The sequence below is a fragment of the Penicillium canescens genome, assembly GCF_028828765.1.
Source record: "Penicillium canescens strain IBT 15451 chromosome Unknown utg000002l_segment0_segment0, whole genome shotgun sequence".
Taxonomy (NCBI): Eukaryota; Fungi; Ascomycota; class Eurotiomycetes; order Eurotiales; family Aspergillaceae; genus Penicillium; species Penicillium canescens.
This window is the reverse complement of record NW_026703964.1, coordinates 1315352-1333644: the sequence shown is the minus strand read 5'-3', so window position 1 is coordinate 1333644 and position 18293 is coordinate 1315352. Positions and strand designations below refer to the sequence as shown.

The 18293-nt window shown below is 50.7% G+C and overlaps 9 protein-coding genes across 9 annotated transcripts; 4 read left to right on the top strand and 5 right to left on the bottom strand.

Moving 5' to 3' along the window:
- Positions 1 to 1024: 1024 nt before the first annotated feature.
- Positions 1025 to 3306, top strand: N7446_001700 (uncharacterized protein; the record flags this gene model as incomplete). The annotated part of the gene is made up of 4 exons (XM_058510449.1): positions 1025 to 1895; positions 1946 to 2015; positions 2062 to 2548; positions 2602 to 3306. 4 exons carry the CDS (start codon positions 1025 to 1027, stop codon positions 3304 to 3306), a joined length of 2133 nt encoding a protein of 710 aa, XP_058375985.1.
- Positions 3307 to 4085: 779 nt separating this feature from the next.
- On the bottom strand, positions 4086 to 4532 carry N7446_001699 (uncharacterized protein; the record flags this gene model as incomplete). Its single annotated transcript, XM_058510448.1, has 1 exon — positions 4086 to 4532. The coding sequence occupies one exon, from the start codon at positions 4530 to 4532 to the stop codon at positions 4086 to 4088; it is 447 nt and encodes a 148-aa protein (XP_058375984.1).
- A 600-nt stretch (positions 4533 to 5132) lies between these two features.
- Positions 5133 to 5427, bottom strand: N7446_001698 (Short-chain dehydrogenase/reductase SDR; the record flags this gene model as incomplete). The annotated part of the gene is made up of 2 exons (XM_058510447.1): positions 5133 to 5347; positions 5394 to 5427. 2 exons carry the CDS (start codon positions 5425 to 5427, stop codon positions 5133 to 5135), a joined length of 249 nt encoding a protein of 82 aa, XP_058375983.1.
- A 560-nt stretch (positions 5428 to 5987) lies between these two features.
- Positions 5988 to 8648, bottom strand: N7446_001697 (RNA-processing protein PTA1; the record flags this gene model as incomplete). The annotated part of the gene is made up of 8 exons (XM_058510446.1): positions 5988 to 6133; positions 6193 to 6263; positions 6315 to 7159; positions 7212 to 7560; positions 7610 to 7813; positions 7872 to 8002; positions 8056 to 8221; positions 8317 to 8648. The coding sequence occupies 8 exons, from the start codon at positions 8646 to 8648 to the stop codon at positions 5988 to 5990; spliced, it is 2244 nt and encodes a 747-aa protein (XP_058375982.1).
- Positions 8649 to 9148: 500 nt separating this feature from the next.
- N7446_001696 (uncharacterized protein) lies at positions 9149 to 9598 on the top strand (the record flags this gene model as incomplete). Its single annotated transcript, XM_058510445.1, has 3 exons — positions 9149 to 9162; positions 9214 to 9338; positions 9519 to 9598. The coding sequence occupies 3 exons, from the start codon at positions 9149 to 9151 to the stop codon at positions 9596 to 9598; spliced, it is 219 nt and encodes a 72-aa protein (XP_058375981.1).
- Positions 9599 to 10130: 532 nt separating this feature from the next.
- Positions 10131 to 12667, bottom strand: N7446_001695 (dolichyl-diphosphooligosaccharide--protein glycosyltransferase subunit STT3; the record flags this gene model as incomplete). Its single annotated transcript, XM_058510444.1, has 6 exons — positions 10131 to 10401; positions 10454 to 11582; positions 11635 to 12228; positions 12307 to 12387; positions 12464 to 12487; positions 12538 to 12667. 6 exons carry the CDS (start codon positions 12665 to 12667, stop codon positions 10131 to 10133), a joined length of 2229 nt encoding a protein of 742 aa, XP_058375980.1.
- Positions 12668 to 12963: 296 nt separating this feature from the next.
- Positions 12964 to 13746, top strand: N7446_001694 (CSN8/PSMD8/EIF3K family protein; the record flags this gene model as incomplete). The annotated part of the gene is made up of 3 exons (XM_058510443.1): positions 12964 to 13178; positions 13236 to 13417; positions 13472 to 13746. 3 exons carry the CDS (start codon positions 12964 to 12966, stop codon positions 13744 to 13746), a joined length of 672 nt encoding a protein of 223 aa, XP_058375979.1.
- A 442-nt stretch (positions 13747 to 14188) lies between these two features.
- Positions 14189 to 14641, bottom strand: N7446_001693 (ATP synthase subunit e; the record flags this gene model as incomplete). Its single annotated transcript, XM_058510442.1, has 3 exons — positions 14189 to 14262; positions 14363 to 14552; positions 14618 to 14641. 3 exons carry the CDS (start codon positions 14639 to 14641, stop codon positions 14189 to 14191), a joined length of 288 nt encoding a protein of 95 aa, XP_058375978.1.
- A 224-nt stretch (positions 14642 to 14865) lies between these two features.
- Positions 14866 to 17258, top strand: N7446_001692 (uncharacterized protein). Its single transcript, XM_058510441.1, has 3 exons — positions 14866 to 15017; positions 15075 to 15917; positions 15972 to 17258. The coding sequence occupies exons 1-3, from the start codon at positions 14892 to 14894 to the stop codon at positions 17094 to 17096; spliced, it is 2094 nt and encodes a 697-aa protein (XP_058375977.1). The 5' UTR covers positions 14866 to 14891; the 3' UTR covers positions 17097 to 17258.
- Positions 17259 to 18293: the final 1035 nt, after the last annotated feature.

The following is an 18293-nucleotide window of genomic DNA, read 5'->3' as shown; positions in this document are numbered from 1 at the left end:
TCAGCCAACTGTGATTTATTTAATCTGATCTATATATCATACACCGTCCTATACGCAATTATTCTATACCTCTGTTGTATACCATCGGCTACGTCAGATACCACTTCACGTGACTTGCTTTTTCTTCGGGCGGTGAGGCTCGCCCTCGCCGGAACGCGGCAGAACCCCGTCACTCGCTTCTGTTGCTGGCACCCCATCATAGCGATCTGCTGCTTTTCGCTGCTGAAACCCCCTCTTTTGCTCTGCTTTACCACCCCTGATCATTGCTTTGGTCCTGGTCAAGATCCTCAACAACATCTTCATGCCGTCCGTCCTCCTGCGACTCGGTACCCTCGTCTTGCCCTAGCCGACCTCCCCTCGCCCTCCAGAGTCGGTCTGTTCAGGATTCGTCGAATCGAAAGCTTTCACAACATACAAGAGCGGCGGTACGCGTGGACCTGTACTCAAGCTACCTCTCGCATCCCAGGAACGCGGTGACTTTGAGAATAGTGCTCGGTCGCGAGCAGCTGTGCTCATCACCGGCGTCGGTTCCGGCGCATTGTTGAAACGGTACGTCGCTTGAGGTTTACATCAATGCCAGACTTTCATCTGGTCAGTTTTGCGAGAAGATAAGATCTCCACTTCCTTTGGAGTCTGTTTTGTCGGTACATTCACTTTGCGCGGTCTCTAGTCCCTACGCTGGGCGATTGTTTCCGACTCTGGGGGCGTCCGATGATCAATCTCCGCACCACCGCCTTCTGGAGGCGCTGACCTATCTTTCGCACCCACCAACCACTTTTTGTCCACCAACACTCTTGTCCACTGTTTCTGTGGAGTTGACATGGCAATTGAGCTAATCCAATCCTTGATTTCTCTAGATTTTCCATCCCAACACTATCTGGTGGATCCGTGACCGTCCTTCCTCCCCTCACGCCAGCGGCGATTCTCAACCTCGCCGAAAGCAACTTTGGAGCCAATATCTTCCAACCTTCCTTCCTCCCGTTCACCTGTGCTCGCGCCAGCTCTACCACATACAACCTTCTCAATGGAGGTGGCCGAGAGCAGAGAACAGGCCTCCGTTGGTCCGTCAACGGGGGCAGAGTCCATGCCCAATGGGGATCGGAATCCCTTTCTGGACGACCCTCTCATGGACGATGATGGACGCTCAAGTAGTTTGAGTGAGATTGACGACGTCTCGGAAAATGAGCCCTCAGATTTCGAAGACCCGATCAAATCAGACAAGCCAATGGAGAACGATTCGGAGGCGGAAACCGAGCGCATCGAGGATTCTCCTCACAATATCCGAAAGCGCGACATTGTGCTAAGTGCCGGCAGTGCCGGACCTAGTCCGAGCAAGCTCCACCAATCTACCACACTTGACGATGTCGATGATGAAGCGCTCGACGACTCACCTAGTAAACCGCGACGGTCTTCTAAGAACAATGGCTTGGGCGCCGATATCCCAGACCTGGGTGATGTCGAGCTCCCAGACAGCATTGGCAAGAAGCGAAAACGCGTTGAGGCTGATGATGAAACCGGCACCGAGCTGGGCGACGATGAGCCCATGAAGAAGCGCCGGAGCTCAATCAAGAGCGACTTGAGCGACCCGATCGATGACGATACCCCCCTCTCCCCCGAGCCGCTCGAAGACCCTATGGCTATCAATGATGATGATACACCGGCAGACGATGCTCCAGAGTTAGATCTCCCAGCCCCGCCTATGAAAGGCAAGAAGGGCAAAAATGGTAAGCGGAAGGGAAGAAGGGCCCAAGACGCTGATGAGGAGACGGAAACTGGTGGTGCAGAGGGCACTGCAGAGGACGTCGCTGATGAGATTCTTGGAGAAGACGAAGAGCCTACGGAACGAGGGGATGAACCCGACGACGCGGAGGCAACTGTTCGAGCTGAAGAAGAGTGTATGTTCTCTCACGAGTCCTAGGCAGCATGATTACTAACGCCCGAACAGCTGTCAAGAAGATGTCTGCTATGGATTCTCTGGCGACACTAGAGAAAGAATTCGCGACATTACGTGACAAGTAAGAAGCCGCCCTATTTCATATGTTTAGTTTCTCACAAGTGCAGGATTTATGATGAACGGATATCCAAACTCAACCGCGAACTAGAGATGCTTACTGGTCCGAATCCGACACATCCCGAGTATCTGCGCCAAATCGAATGTGTGCAACGTTACCGGGATGCCAAGATCAAATACGAGGAAAACTTGTATCGATACCGCATGAAGTCGTTGCTCAACAAGGGCCTCGCTGAGCGAGCTCAGGCACACAGCACATACTTCCAACATGTCCGAGATGTGCGTGAGAAGCATTCGAGTGATATCAGCAAGCAGTTCTATGCCATCCAGCATGATCGCTTCAAGACAGATGAACTCAGCCCGCATCATATCATCGCGTTCCCTACTCGTCGCTCGCAGCAGATTGCACACCAGACCGCATATAACCAGGAGGTTTCAATCATGGCTGGCGTTGCTAAGTATGTTGGCTTCCCCGCAGCCCCAAGCTTGTTGGGAGCACGTCCCACAGAACTTGATGACGACCTTGAAAAGATGGGGGTAAGTAACTTGTATCTTTCACTTTAGCATTATGAGTTGCTTACATGGTCCAGATTTCTATCGAGTCTCGTGCCTCGGCTCCAAGGCATTCATCAGCAATGCCTCCACGGACTACTACCATGTCTGCTATGTCTTCGAATGCCTTCCGCGCCGCCGAAGAAGCATTCCTAGAACAAACTCCCTGGGCAAACCCGCAGCACCCGATCCATCAGCAGCAACAACATCAGCATCACCCACAGCAACATCGGCCTCCAGGTCGCACTTTTGAGCATCCGCAGCCATCGTCATATACCACCCCCGCTGCCCAAAAGCGGGTGGTAGACGTAAATGCACCAAATGGATCTGCATCCACCATCCCCGAGAATGCGTCTGCGGCCAATTCATCAGCCAACAACACCCCCTACGGCATAGAACAAGACCTGAGGCATCAAACACAAGGGCCTTTCCGTAATCCTGATTATGATGCTGATCACCGCAAATCTGGATTCCGCTCATTAAGTTCCTCCCCATTGGATGTGCGCAAATCACAACCACATATCCCCCATACTCTCGAGCACCGCTCTCCTGCTACCGACGTCCCCACCCACAACCACATCTTCTCTCCGCCTCCTGCGCGACAAGGCTTGTTCCAGCCGGCAGGTCTCAAACGGGATATATCCCCATCCCTCTCCTCCAAACCCGTCGATGCGGTACACTACCGCCCCCATCAGTCAGGGATCTCAACAGGCTCTGGCTCAAATCACATGCCAACCCGCTAATTGCTGTCCCTTGACTTGTCACGATTGAATTGCCAACTCCCCTTAATACCCAACCAATCTCCCCACCTCTCCTCTGCATCTTGACTTCTCCTTTCCTGTGATAAACCCTGTGTCTATTCTTTACTCTCTGTTATTGCTACGCCTACAAATGTATTTTGACTGTCCTACTTTCTAGCCCGAAAGAAAGATGGTTTGTTTTTGTGTTTGCATGAATGGGATACCGGATCTCTTGCTTTCGAGTTTCAGCAGCGTTCATATGTGGGAACCTCCAGTCATCACTTACTTACTTTGGATTCATGGCCTATATCTGAATGGAATGGAATCTGGTTTCGAGGTGTTTTATTGTTCTGTCACATGTGGTGTATGGGGTATGGAATTTTTCTTGTTTCTTTTTCTGGTTTCTTGGGTAGAGGAATATCTCTTGCATTGGGGTTTTTCTTTTTCTCTTCCGTGTCTTACACTTCTTCTTGGTGTTGTGCGTGTTTGTGTACATACCACGGTTTGTATTTGATTATCACAAATCTTCAGATGTCTCTTCTTTACCTAGATCCTTTCTGTAGCTGGTTCAGATATCCTCATTGAGTCAGAATTGGAATGGGACTGTGGAAGTGTAGTCAAGTCCAGATACAGCAGCCGTCAACACATAAAGTAATCAAACTAAGCCTTAGAAGGCGTAGGTGTATATCGCACTTTGCCCTTCTTACCCATCAAATCACCGAAATCCGGCACGTCCCTTCGTCCATAATCCCAAGTGAGCCCCCGAGAACACAAACACAGCATCAAGACCTCTTCTCCCCAGCCCTCCCACGCCCAGAACCCAAAGCCGCCAACCTAACCTTTTCCAAACCCAACCCAACTCCAACAAACCCCAACAAGACTACACAAATATACACCTGCGGCGCAAACGTCCCAAACTCAGGATCAACCGCCAAAGCCCCAGGATAAAGAAAAGCACTCAACTGAGTGATCCAATAAATACTGCCCGTCCAAGCAGCCGTATGAACATAATGGCTCTTGAGTTCAGGTGTCGAAGCATGACGGTAGAGATAGTATAATGTTGTCAGGCCGAGGACGAGACCCATGGACATTGTTTGTCCGTTATGGAATTTGGCATGGGGTGGCCAGCGCGGATTGTAGATGTGGGTATCGTTCCAGTCGGCTAGGTAGGCGCCTAGGGAGGTTGTTATGCCTACTATTGTCATGAGGGTTGTGCCAGTGGTGGGCATGGTTGTTTCTTAATGGATGAGGGTGGATGGAGGTTGGTGCCTGGCTTGATGGTTGTATATAGCAAATACTCTGGAGAGATGGAGTGGAAGTAGAGAGTGCCGCAAGTAGGCTGGAATTTTCCGATGTGCGGTTCCGAAGGGATGGAGACCCGAGTGATTCTGGACAGCCACTTTAGCTCGATGAGTGTTGAATCAATTCCATAATGTATAATACGATAATCTTGTTTAGAAGTCTATTTGAACTGGCATACCGTGTGTTGTGCCATCATAAAAGCAAACTTGGGGTGTGAGGATAGTATATACATTGGGGTATATTGACTGTTGACTGCGAGATTCGAAGCAAGGATTCTTCCATTTTATAGTTCCTCAATCTATACCCTATTCTATGTGACCTACCAGCCAATGGTAGTATCATCAAACTACTACTCAAGATAAATCGAGCAGACGACGACTTCTGCAGCAATGGCAGAGAAGCTTGGAAGAGGTGCACAAATCCGAGAGTGCTGACGCCCAAATGGGCCTGGATCTGCTCAATGGACGATTCGGCTACGGTTGTAAATGCTGCTGTGTCGAAGATTCCTGTGTTGGCGATGACGATGTCTAGAGATGAGATGTCTTGACTGGATAATGAGTCCACTGCAGCTTTGGCGTCGGTGTTGGAGCTGGCGTCAATTTGATAATTCTCAATCGACTGCTTTTTCCTGTCCAGAGGTTCGAAAGAAAGGTTGTCTCTGGTGAGGTTGGGTTGCGGACTGCTGCGATTACGGTAACATTGTCCCGACTAAAGTACTCGGCAACGAGGCCACGGCCAATTCCTGGGTTATTTAGTATAGTTTGAGAAAGCTGGCTTTTGTATGTTACCTTTGTCGGCGCCGGAAATGAGGATGGTAGACATGGTGGTTTGTGCTGTTTTCGCTTAGAACGTAACTTGGATATCTCCTATATCCAGATAGATGCTTCCTCTTATACTTCAGTATCCTATTTGTTCTTATCCATGATTTAGACATTCAGACAGAACACTATGAATGCCAACTAATCTGATCCAAAGAACATTGCTAACATCTCAACCTCAGAATCTCCAAGCATTGGTAATCATATCTATAACCCCCTGTCTGATGTGATGGTATCTGGCAATGAGCAAAGCAGCTTATGAATACTTGGGGCCAAACAGGGCGATTAGGTGATCGGATTTACTCAGCATACTAGAAGCGATAAGAAAGCCCTAAACCGAAAGGAGAAAGCTAAGGGAAAGCTAAGAAATGGAGGGAACTCGCTACACAAACATATCGAACCATGAGACACATACATCGCATAATGGCAATGGCATAATAAAACAGAGGCCAAGATACATGGCCGAAGACAAGGAAGACATATGTTCGAACGAATTGAAGTCGCCACCTAGCCCACAATATGAAACAAGAATTGCAACATCTCGAATCATCATCAACAAGTGAATTATTCCGCAACCGCGGTAGGCTGGGCTTCAGGCTGTGAAGATGCGGCCGATGGCTCTTCTGCGGCGCCATTTGCTGTTGCTAGTACTACACTTTCTGGGCGCCACTTGACAAGAACCTTCCTAGCGGCAGGTTGGGATTCCTCGTCTGTTGAGGTCACGTTAGACAGACCATGCCAATGGGCATTAAGTGGGGTTGGGACTTACAAGTCTGGTAGACATCCTCTATTGTGTTCAAGCACATCTCTCGTGCTGGGGGTCGGAACATGACCAAGTACCTAAAGGAGAGTCAGTAAGGTGATCTTGATGGCGGCGACGCAAAAACTTACATCAAAGCTTGAACGCAAAGGTTGACACGCTCAGGATCCTTGGCCAAGCTGGCCACCCGCTGAGTGATAGGAATGGTGATCTCAGGGACTTCACTGAGGAAGCGAACCAAGACCTTGATATCACGAGAATCAAGATAAGCCAGGAAACCATCAAGAAGTCGAACAACCCAAGTATCATAGTGGAGAGGAACAGTCGGCTGAGCCTCTTCCTCAGATCCAGCACGTTGATTAGCAGCACTCTTCATTTTGATCCGGTCATTGTAATACTCTTCATTAAGCCAAATAACAGCAATGTTGAGTCGTCCTCGGAAATCCTCGAGGATATACCGATATAGTGTCTCGCGAATTGAATCAGAAATGGTGGTTTGCCTGCGTCCGGCTGAGTCTGTCTTGTTCTGGTTATCCTCCTCGAGGCCCGCAGGTGCGCGCGTAGCCAAACGAGCAAGAAGAACAGACCATGCGTCCCTATCGAAGGTGCTACCTGCTAGCCGGGAGAAACCGAGCTTCTGCTGACTCTGGTTCTTGGCGGGCGCCGGAGATGTTTCGGCTGCATTCAACATGCCGAATACGCGGGCGACGGCACTGCGTCCGATTTCTCCTGCTTCTTCCTCGCTCAAGGGAGGTGGCTGAGGCAGGACGAATGGACCCAAGGATACGAGCTCTGGCTGGAGATCTGCTACTTCTGCCGCAACGGCACTAGCTTCCTCAGAGACAGTTGACGCCGCATCCATGGGCTGATATTCGGGTTCATAATCGTCGTCATCATCTGCTGCAGCGGCTTGCTGTTGTTGCTGTCGCTGCAAGTTTTGTTCCTTGGTGATTGTTTGCAATCGGGTACGAATTGCCTGAGGTAATGTCAGTGGGTAGGTAATATATCATCCTCATAGCTCTACTTACCTCAGTAGCCTGTGTGAGTGTCGAATCGTGGACCTGTGTCAAGAGAGGCACGACAATCTTAAGTACTAAATCGAATGGAAGCTGCTTCACATCGAAAGAGGACAATCCGATATCTTCGGTTATGGTGAACAGTCGATCATAGCTTGCGGGCCCTGGTGCCATTGGGGGAATCTTAAGCATAGGGGGAGTCAAAGCATTGAGTCGTGCCCGCTTGGCGTTATCAAGTCCATCAGTGGGCTCATTTGGCAATCCGCGTTTCCGAGAAGCATCATCAGGAGCCTCAAGACGTGATTGCATCAGGCGTTCGATGTACATTTGCATTTTACCAGCCATGGGGTGGTTAGGGTTCCTAATGATGTTAATGGTTATCCACGCTCTCCGTGGGATGAATACAATACCTTTTCAAGATATTGATAAGGAGAGCTCGTGCTGTCCTCTCCATGGACTTGACGCTGACGCGAACAGTCGGAGTAAAAGGAGGGCGGACATGCTTTGCAGGGTAGAATTCCAAGACTGCATTTACAATCTTATTGGCGATGGACTGACGAGTTCGGATGAGGGGAGCGAGGCAGTTTAAGGTAGCATTTACAAGGAGGGCATCACTGGCCATAGTTAGCACTGTCGTCGACATCCGGGGGAATTTCTATTCGGTTGTCATACCTGGTCTCTTCTTGGAAAACACCAAGCAATCGGTCAAGCAGACCCGATGATTCAGCTTCCAGATTCGGGATTGATAGAAGAGCATGGTTGCGAGGAACAACAGCCAGGGAGGTCTCATTCTGCTCCGGTCGCTGGAATATAGTCAGCACCAATATGAGAGGCGTATAAAGCTCGCAGAACATACCCTGGGGTCCGAGATCAATCCTGGGGTCTGGACCTGAACCACGCGCTGTAGGAATTTGGCGCAGCAAATTTTGACGGGGCATGGAAAAGAGTCCATTTGGCGGAAGATAACCTGCTTGATGGCGTTCATAGTTTCCCATGTTTTGCTGTCATCCGGGTGGTTCACACTGTCATCAAGATTCTGTTAGCGTGGTGACCATTTCGGCATTCGAGCGCGCTCCCGCGCCACCTTGAAAGAGTAAAAAAACTTATTTTGACATACATATGTCTGAATACGAGCGGATACAAGCTAGCGGAGGTTTGCACTAAGCTCTGGAGCACCGCAGTGTCCTTCTCCGGTAGCTCTAGGATTTCACGGATTGTCTGCAGAACATTGGGAGCAAGTTGCTCCTTCTGGACTACAGCTAGCACTGGACTAGCAAAGGTTTCAGCTAGGAAGTCCGCACCCCATCTTCGCAGCTCCAGTCGGGTATTAGCTCCCACGATGGGGAGGATGCCGTTCACGATCTGCGGGTAGAAGGCAGCGTCGCCCAGGACGAGGTTACGGGCGGCATTGAGCTGGGTGATCTGATCGACATCGGCGGGTTGAGCCATTATGGCTCTGGTGTGTGGGTGTCAGATATGCGACACTGTCGAGGCCGAGTCGGAGAACGGTGTTTTCGGGGGACGCGGGTGTCGCAGATGCAACGCGCACCAGCTGGATCGCGAAAGAACGAGGGGGGTGAGGATATTGGGAAAGGATAGTATTGAGAAAGGATGTGGAGGTAAAGAGAATGTGAAGAGAGATGTGATGGTGAGGTTGCGACCAAAGTGAGATGTGAAAGGGCAAGGATCACCAAAGGCTCCGATGTATGTCTATGTAGCCTACACGCGCATTCTACAGGGACCATATGAGAATAATCTGTTAAATCTTCGATTTAGACTCAATTGACAAGAATAGTCCCACTTATTAAGAAATACATAAGAAGTATAACAAGTAACTTCTCGCCATCGCGTTCGTTGTCGGAGCCTCAGATGCCAAGACTTTTCCTCCGGAAGATGAGCCAAGGCCTCAACTTTCTTGTCTCCCACTTCTCCGTCCACATCCCCTCAACATGGCTACTGGAATGTATGTGTGATCCCTCAGACTCAGAAAGCTTCTCTGCTAACATCTGCTCAGCTTCAACTCCACCTACTACGGCAAGGACTACCGTGCGGGTGCCGCCCTCCTGCGTGCCCGCCGGCCATATCTCTTCAAGAACGCCCTGACCGGCTTCGGACTGTTCGCATTCACAATTGCAGTTTGTGAGTAGAATCCCAATCACAACTTCACAACTTGCTCCCTGCACGACCCCAATTCCTGGAGCACAGAATTCCTATGTCTAGAGCGCGGATCATGCCACCACTTGCCCGCTTGGCAGACAATCAACAAGCCCAACCCGAACTACGAAGACCAGTGTGCTAACCGCAATCCAATACAAACAGACTCCTACACCATCAAGGCCGTCGGCCAAGAAGAATTCTCGGACGTCAAAGTCCCCGATGCTCCAGCGGAGAAGAAGTGAAGCATATCTCACGCCCCCCAGTATTCGATACTGGGTTGACACCGTCAAGTCATTTGATATGCTCGGTGTGTACCATATACCCGCACGGCTTAGTTGAACGTCCTGCTGCGGCCAAGGAACAACGGTGCAAATTGGGGTTTCGGAGTCTTCGGGAAGACCTTGTTTTTCAGATCTGCAGGTTTAGCGGTTATCTCAGCATTTGTGCTGCAATGTACAGAATGGATTGAATTGTATTGGAATATGTTGTATAATTCATGGGCCTTGGATGTCTGTCTACTCTCGTGTAGCACTTTCGCTCTTTTTCATATTGCCACCTTTTGCCACCTTGGGTTGATCTATACTCCTGCTCCCACTGTATCTTTATGAACTAACATCAAAGCGGGAGCGAGGAACATGTTGATAGGTACTGATCTACTAGCAGGTATCTGGACCAAGTGTATATATTTGGTAAGTCTTGAAAACACAGTACAATGGCTTGCTATGTCATCATAACAGCCAACAGAAATTCAAAACGAGTCTAGAAAACAGTGCTCTACTCGGTTCGCAAAACGCGAGGACCCTTCTTCTTAGCGGCACGCTTACGCTTGAGGCCCTTGTCAAAGGCAACAGCGTTGCTGTGGTCACGGCCGAGGTTGTCCAGGTCTTTGACCTTATAGAGACGAACAATCCAGTTCTCACTAGTGAAGGCCTCCTCCAGTGTGTTGAGCTGGGGGGTCTCCGTGGGCAGCTTGGTGCCACGAACCCGGTCGACTGCTTGGCCAGGAGGGAAGAGGCTCTGGTAGTTGTGGTAGGACATCTTGTACCTGTTACGGGGTCAGTAATGTTTTAAAATCATACAACGGTAGGGTCACTTACATCAAGCTGTTCTTCATGGCAGGAGTGGCCTCCTCGTCCACACGGTACTCGCCACGGGCAGTGAAGAAGTCACGCTCCTTCACCTCATCGGGCCAGATACCCTCGGCAATACGAACCATCCAAAGGAACTTGTTCAGATCATCGCCTGAGTAGCCAAGCAGTCCACCGAACACAACCAAGACGTAGTCAACATCATGTTGACGCAGGATGGGGTAGCTGACTTCCTCACGCGAGCTCATGGCCTTGCCGACAGTGGCGATGTGGGTGTTGTTCCAGGTGTTGTTGTCGACAAGAGTAGGGCGGTCAGCCATACCACCAATCTGGTATCCGTAATCCCACCAGGACATGATTTTGGCGTTGTCAGGGGTGTTCTGGCGCAGCCAGTAGTAAGCCTCACGGTAGTCGTCAATGATGAACTGACTTCCATCAGGAAGCTTGCTAGCCAGGACCACAGACGGAGACGAGTAGGCGTTGGAGGTGACCCAGGTGCAGTGTGCGACAAACAAGAGCAAGTAGAGGGTAACTGAGCAAGCCACGACAGATTTGGAGAAGTATGAGTAGATGCCAACAACAGGGTTGCGGGTCGATCGAAGAGACTTGGAGTCTTCGACATTGGCCTTAGCCTTAGACTCAGGGGTGGGGGATGACGCAACCAGGAAGTTGTCGAGAATGGCCGACAAGGCGAGGGCAGCAGCAACACACACAATGGGAGTCAAAGTCAGCATGAGGCGGACCATGACACCAGCAAAGTAACTGGCGAGGACCGAGTAAATGACCACGAAGACATGCTCGTCCTTGAGCTTCTGGAAGGACATGAACACACCGGCGGGGAAAAGCCAGATAAGGAAATTCAGGTCGAAGAAGAAGGCTGGCCAGGCAGTAGGCTGGTGCTCAGAAACGGAGGCAATAATGGGAATATGAACCTTGGCGTAGCCGGTATCCCAGAGGGAGTAGAAACGGCCACTCCAGGGAGCGATAACTCCAGTGAGTGAGAGCAGGACGAGACCGCTAAAGGCGAGGCCAACGGTGAGGAGAACCATAGCAGTCAGAAGTTTCTGGAACTGCTTGCCAGGCAGGTAGGCCCGAACGAATTCGGCAAAGGCCACCAATTGGAGCAGACCAAAGATGCCTGATAGATGGTCAGTACAAGTAACAGTGGTTAAGCATTTCCAGGAACTTACCAAGGGCAGACATGTGGTCACTGTTGCGGATGGGCAAGAACCCGACGAAGGGGATCTGCATGCTTCCTAGTGTTCCCAGGGCGTACCAAGTGGTATAGCTGATGTACACACGAGTGCTGTATCGTCCCATGCAAATAAGAACGAAGACATGGAGAGGAATCAAATTCGTGATGAAAACGTATCCACCCCAAGCGGAGACCATGTATCCATAGAACAAGGCAGTCAACGCTCCCCACATGATAGAACCGTTCTTGACGGCCTTGATCCAGAGGAAGAATGTGAATACCAGCAGGAAGATGGCAATGGCCTCGTTGTCGTAGCTACCTGCGACGGACCGCGAGATATAGCCGGGGGTGATACCCATGAATGCCGCAGCGAGGAGACCAGCAGAGGGCGAAGTGGACATCTCGCAGGTCAGGAAGTACATGGCCAGGGCCGTCAGCCCAGAGAAACCAGGGGCAAGCAGAACACAGACATTTCGAATGTCGACGGGGATAGTGAGGAAACGAAGGATGTGGTAGATCACACCACTGGTCACCATCAGACCAGGGTATAATGTGCCACCAGTGACACGACCCAGAGGGTGCCATGTTCCTAATCAATAAATGTTCCATCAGCACCTCGGTTAAACCACCATCTGGGGACGCGCAATCGCGGGTAAGGGATGCTTACGGTCATCAAACCAATCCCAGAAGCTGTAGAAGCCATTTTCAATCAAGTATTTTGTTGCTCGGAAGTTGAACCACGGATCGACTAGAAGAATTGTATCAATATCTCGTTCGAGTGTTCTGGGGGAGGTGATTGCATCTAGTGCAGCATAGAGCCGTACATTCGTGAATAATACTCTCAAATCCTGGAAACAAGTTAGCACAGTGGTCATCGAGTCTCTCAATTGACACATACTAATAACACTGAACAATCGACTAGCCACCGCGGCGGCAGCAATAGTACAGAGAATGATAACCCGCAACAGACCGCGCGTGTTCCGGCCGGAGCTGCCTTTCAGCAGAACATCAAGCGAAGACTGGGCCATAATGGCCAAAAGGAGCAAAGTCCGGAATCAGAAATCAAATTTAAAACATGAAATCAAGGAATGAATTGGGCTGAAGTGCCAATGGTGAGGGCCGTGGGTGTAGATGGGAAGAGCGAGAGCTACGCAAGGTGGTCACTTCTGAGGGTCTTGGCACCGGCGAGAGGCGCCACCTCCGATTGCTCCCCGCAATACTATGACTGTTGGAACTCTTCTCTCTCGCAACTTTCAACGCTTACGAGATATTTAGCTATATCGGCGATACGAACCATCTACGACTTACTTCCTTCACATCACAGATGGAGCTGCCTCCACTGGCCATGGAGCAGCTCGCAACGCTCGTGAGCTCCAACGCTCCGCCGTCACATCTCTTCGAAGCCTTATCGCTTTACGAGCATGAAGCATGCCTCATATCCGCAGGCAGCGGCTGTCCTGGAATTGGTGGGGGTGATCCTACCCTATTAAGCACATTTTATTCCAGCTTTTTTCTCGTCCATCTCCTCACCGACCAAGTGTTAGTAGTCAAGTGATCCTATTGACTGTCAACCCACTGACGAGGGTTGTGCCACAGACCTGAAGCTCGCGCCTTGACAAAACGAATGCCCGGATCTCTCATACACCAAGACTCTTCTCTGCAAAACTGCTTAACTTTACTACGAGCGGTATGGCAGACACAAGTTGAGCAGGTTTATCGAATCCTCAGACAATGCCCATGGCCAGAGGTGCTACAGCCACTAGTACGGAGATATGAGAGTACGTATTGATGTCAATCAGGTCTGTGGGCAGTCACTTACATCGTGTTGTTAGGTTTCTACCAAGACAAGACCTTGATCTCAGTGAGCACGTCCTACGAAGCAATAAGGCTATCCACGGCAGCAAAATATCTTGGTCTCAACGAGCAATCCGCTGAGCAGGAAGACCCGAATATAATAGCCAATTTCACGAAGTGTGGGTGGACGTGGGACCCGGAGACAAAGTTGCTGCATCCCAAGCCTATCGTTGTATCGCCCATGGACAACCAGTCCTCAAATGGCATCCGCGGGGCGATGAAAATGCTTGGAACCAGCGGAAGTTTAAGTTAACGAAGATCCCCGGAAACGTTGCTAGTTAATACATCTGATCCTCCATCCAGAGGCTACACGGCTAGATGGCTACATATTCTGTCCGGGTTATACAAATTCGAAGACAAAGTAACGCCGGAACCGATATCGGTCTGGAACATATAAGAAGGAACGCCGGAATGCATAACACGATCTTTTGCTTCTTGCTTATGGTCCAACTGTAGTGTACAGGCGCACAACAGCCCAGGGTATGTACAGGACCCAGATAAAACGTCTAAAAATAAGAAACAAAATCATTCCATCTTTCGCTCGCAATGCCACTGCTCGGGGGCAGACTAAACCCAAACAATCGTACAGAAATAAGAAGCGGACTCGAGCAAACCGCGTCTAATACCCTGGGGGAGGTGCGATTTCCGCAAAGAGATCATTGCGTATCATTCCTCCACTCTTCTATCCATCACATTTACTGCGACTCCGCAGCCTTGGCCTGCAAGAATGCCTCCAGGTCGAACTTGGGGTCCTCGAAATTCGTGATGACTGGAGGAGTTGTTAGCGCTGGGGATTCTGGGGGGGTAGACGGCTGCTCCGGATCATTTCGCATTGAGTCAAGCCGTATCAACAAGGAATCGTAACGTACGTCCGCTGGACTGTGTCTTGGTCTCCTGGGGCTGGGTCTTCTTCTTGTACTCGGCCTTGGCCTGCTCGATCAGGCGCTCCTTGCGGGCGTACTCGTGCTCAATCTCTTTGCGCTTGGTGATCGAGTTGAGAGAGGACTGGTGGTAGACACCGTAGACGAGACCGGCAACGAGAGCCGAGTAACGGAGGACCTGTAGTTGCGTAGACGTGGTCAACAGCCGGTTCGCGGAGAGGGTGACCCTTAGCCGATACTCACATTGACACCCTGAGTGCTAGCCATTTCTGCGATAAATCCGGAGGACGGGAGTAAATAAGGAATTAAATCGCGAGATACCGAGGGACCGTTTCACAGGTGTCAACCGACAATGGCAATGAATCTCCGAAATGGTCTGGGGCGAGGTTCAATCTTCAGTCCCTGCGCGAGGTTTTTCCGAAGCCGCCCGTCCAACCCTTAGTCATCCCGGGTAAATAAACCACGCCTACACTTTCACGACGACACGTCTGGTCTAATTTCTTTATGGTTGCACAAGATGTCGATGCAGCAGCGTAAGGATGAGATCCTTGCCAAACGGGCGAAGCTTGCTGAGCTGAAGAAACAGCGTGAGCTCCGACAGAAGGAGTTCACATCCCGAACTAGTGTTGGTGATGCTTCAGAGGTAAATGCAGCATGTGAATTATCCATGGAGCTCAACTGAAGCTAACCACAATGGCAGATTATCTCGCCAGCACCCGGTCGCCCTGATAACAGACACGAGCTCGATGACTTGATTTCTCGTCTGGTGGACCGCCCAGCTTCGGCCTCGCTGAGCCATGGCGCTGATGGCCAGTCGCGCAGAGGAAGCCGGCCAACCTCTGTACTGAGCGCCAGTCAACTGAGTGGAGAGAATACCGACGCATATGCTTCTTCATCGCGCCCACAATCTCAATCCATTGCTGTCCAGACGGTCGGCGAGGAGCCCTACACTTCCTCCGCAACTGAAGCCCCGCAGCCCCCTGAACTCGAACGCGAATCCAAACCTAAACTAGAGGTCGTCACCTACAGCAAAGCGGTACAAACAGATGGGTTAGATCTTCAACCTGAGACCCCTGAGGAGTCTGTTGCTTCGGATAATGAGGAGGTCCCTGGTACCAGCCGGTCGAACAAGCGTCTCAGTCGACGTGACCGGGAACGTGACGAGGAAATCCGACAGAAGCTTCGCAAAGAAATCGAAGACGAACTGCAGGCTACCAATCAGACGGAAAATAATGAGAAGACAGCTGCGCAATCTTCACAATTAAGATACCCTCTGCGTACACTCGACGACGACGAATTGAAGGCTGTTACATCGTCGGACGATTTCTTGGATTTCGTGGAGCGTTCTTCGAAGGTTATTGAGCGAGCTTTAGACGAGGACTACGATGTACTGGCGGACTATGAGCTTGGTGGAACTGACGGAGATTTGCAAGAAGATGAAGAGACGGGCAAGAAACGAAGAGGAATTCGGGAAGTGTGCCAGTTCTGGGACGAACGATGGAGTAAGAAGCGTATGATCAGTGACCTGAGCTTCTCTCCCAAGGTGAGCACCGCTTTTCATATGGATTTTATGTCTTATGTACTGACCCATCTCAAGTTCCCTGAATTGCTGCTTGCATCATACACCAAGAACCCTTCTGCTCCTCACGAACCAGATGGGCTTGTCCAGGTCTGGAATCAACACCTACAATCTCGCCCGGAATATGTGTTCCACTCCACCTCTGATATTCTCACCGCAAAGTTCTCTCCTTACCATCCAAACCTTATTGTTGGTGGCTCCTATTCTGGACAAGTCCTCCTGTGGGACACTCGTTCCTCACGCGCTGGCGGAGGCGCCCCTGTACAGAAGACTCCCCTCACTGGCTCTGGACACACCCATCCCGTTTACAGCATCTCAATTGTTGGTACACAGAATGCACACAACATCATGACGGCCTCTACGGACGGTGTGGTCTGTGGCTGGACTGTCGATATGCTTTCTCAACCGCAGGAATATCTGGAACTGACTACACCTCCCCCATCGAAGACGGAGGATCTCGCTCCGACCACCATGTCATTCCCTCACTCCGATCCTACCTTTTTCATTGTTGGTACCGAAGAAGGAGGCATCTACCCCTGCCACCGGTACGACCGAGCTGGAGCCAAGGCTGGCACAGATCACCGCCTAGCGTATCGTGGACATGCAGCACCGATCATGTCCACCGCATTCCACCCCGGCCGTGGACCCGTCGATCTAGGAGATCTCATGTTGAGCTCCAGTCTAGACTGGAGTGTCAGACTCTGGCGTGTGCGGCCACCAGCAACAACAGCCTCTGCCACATCCGGCATCGCCCAGACGCAAGTGGTCTCGCCCATTCTCGAGATCAACCGTGAAGATGTGGTCTACGATGCACGCTGGTCCCCACACCGACCTGGCGTCTTCTCTCTTGTTGACGGTGCAGGAAACGTGGAAGTGTGGGACCTTGCCTCAGACACCGAGGTACCCGCCGTCCGCGCCACCCCATCCCGCGGCCGTGGCGGCATCCTATCTCAGAGCCTTAATAAGGTTGCATGGGAAGAGCGAGAAGGACGACGTCTTGCGACTGGTGGTCTTGATGGTGTCATTACTGTCTTCGAAGTTGGCAAGGGCCTGGGCGGACTGCCAGAAGAAGTGCCCGCGGAGGAGTGGACTGATATGAAGCGGTTGGTGGGAAAGTTGGAGAACAAGGATCGGGTGGCTTAGACCTACCACTCCAATGACTTGTGTCTCCCAATCATTGTTGATGTAGTTTTCTTGCGCGGGCCGATCTTCCCCGTCTACCTTTTTTCCTTGCGAGGTGCCCCGTCTTGCCATATACCCCCTTCCCTTCAGTCACATACTTGTATGTGTATGTATTCCAACGCCATAGCAATGAAGAAAGATACCTTTGCCTTTTGGCTGTAACCTACTCAGGCTTAGTCCGCTACTACTGGCGGGTGATATACCGTGGTTCCCAGTAAGTAACTCCCGAGCTCGGCGGCGCTTTCCCCCCCCCCCCCGGGCTCCCTTCTTTCCTCCACAGGTATTGCCCGCCAATGTCGCCAACTCCTTCACTTCATAACTGCCGCATTGGCAAATACCTGAAGCAGGTGTCGTGCAAGGGCATGGGATCACGAAAGGTCTCGACTGCGGGGACTGCCAACAAACCAACGAACAATAAACCAAATGAACCTTGACCGTTTTAGTCCCTCATCTACAACGACGTGGCCTCCGGTGTATCGAAACGGCGATCTACTCATTCCACAGTGGGTATATCCAGGTAGTAGACACTTAAATAAACTTGATCTAGACTCATGGCAAATGCCCGGAGTAGCAGTGATAAGCACGAATTTGACCGAAGATCCTTCCAAGATTGCCCGATGAAAACCTACGAGTTCCGAAGATGGAAACCAAGCATGCGAGCATCTGTCTCTCTCCCCGATATAGTCAAGTAAGTTTTACATTAAACCATAGACCCGGACTAGCTCACAGCATCCAGAGTCAATATAGGGTTTTATCGAGAAAAGAGTAATTTTTCCCGCAGAGGTCAAACGTGGTAGACGCAGTTTTCTGAAGATTTTTCGAAGCCAACGGAACCAAAGACGAAAATAGGTCATGATGTCAGGAACTTAGGGCACCCTTAGAGCAGGCACCCTTGGGGTACGTTGGGGGCGGGTGGATAGAGAAAGAGCGGCAGACCAAATACAACACAGTAGACGGTCTGGAACCACGGGCGTGACAACTTTGATACTCGATAGACTTCACATCCACAGTATTGTTCGGATTGCCCTGCGTGGTACATTGTGTATATACCTCATGTCTGGTTCCGTTGCCGGACTCCACATACGTATGCTATTGACAGAAAAATGTTTGTGTCTCTTTTTTATTTATTATGTGGACCCGTTCTTCGTTGCTCTTTTT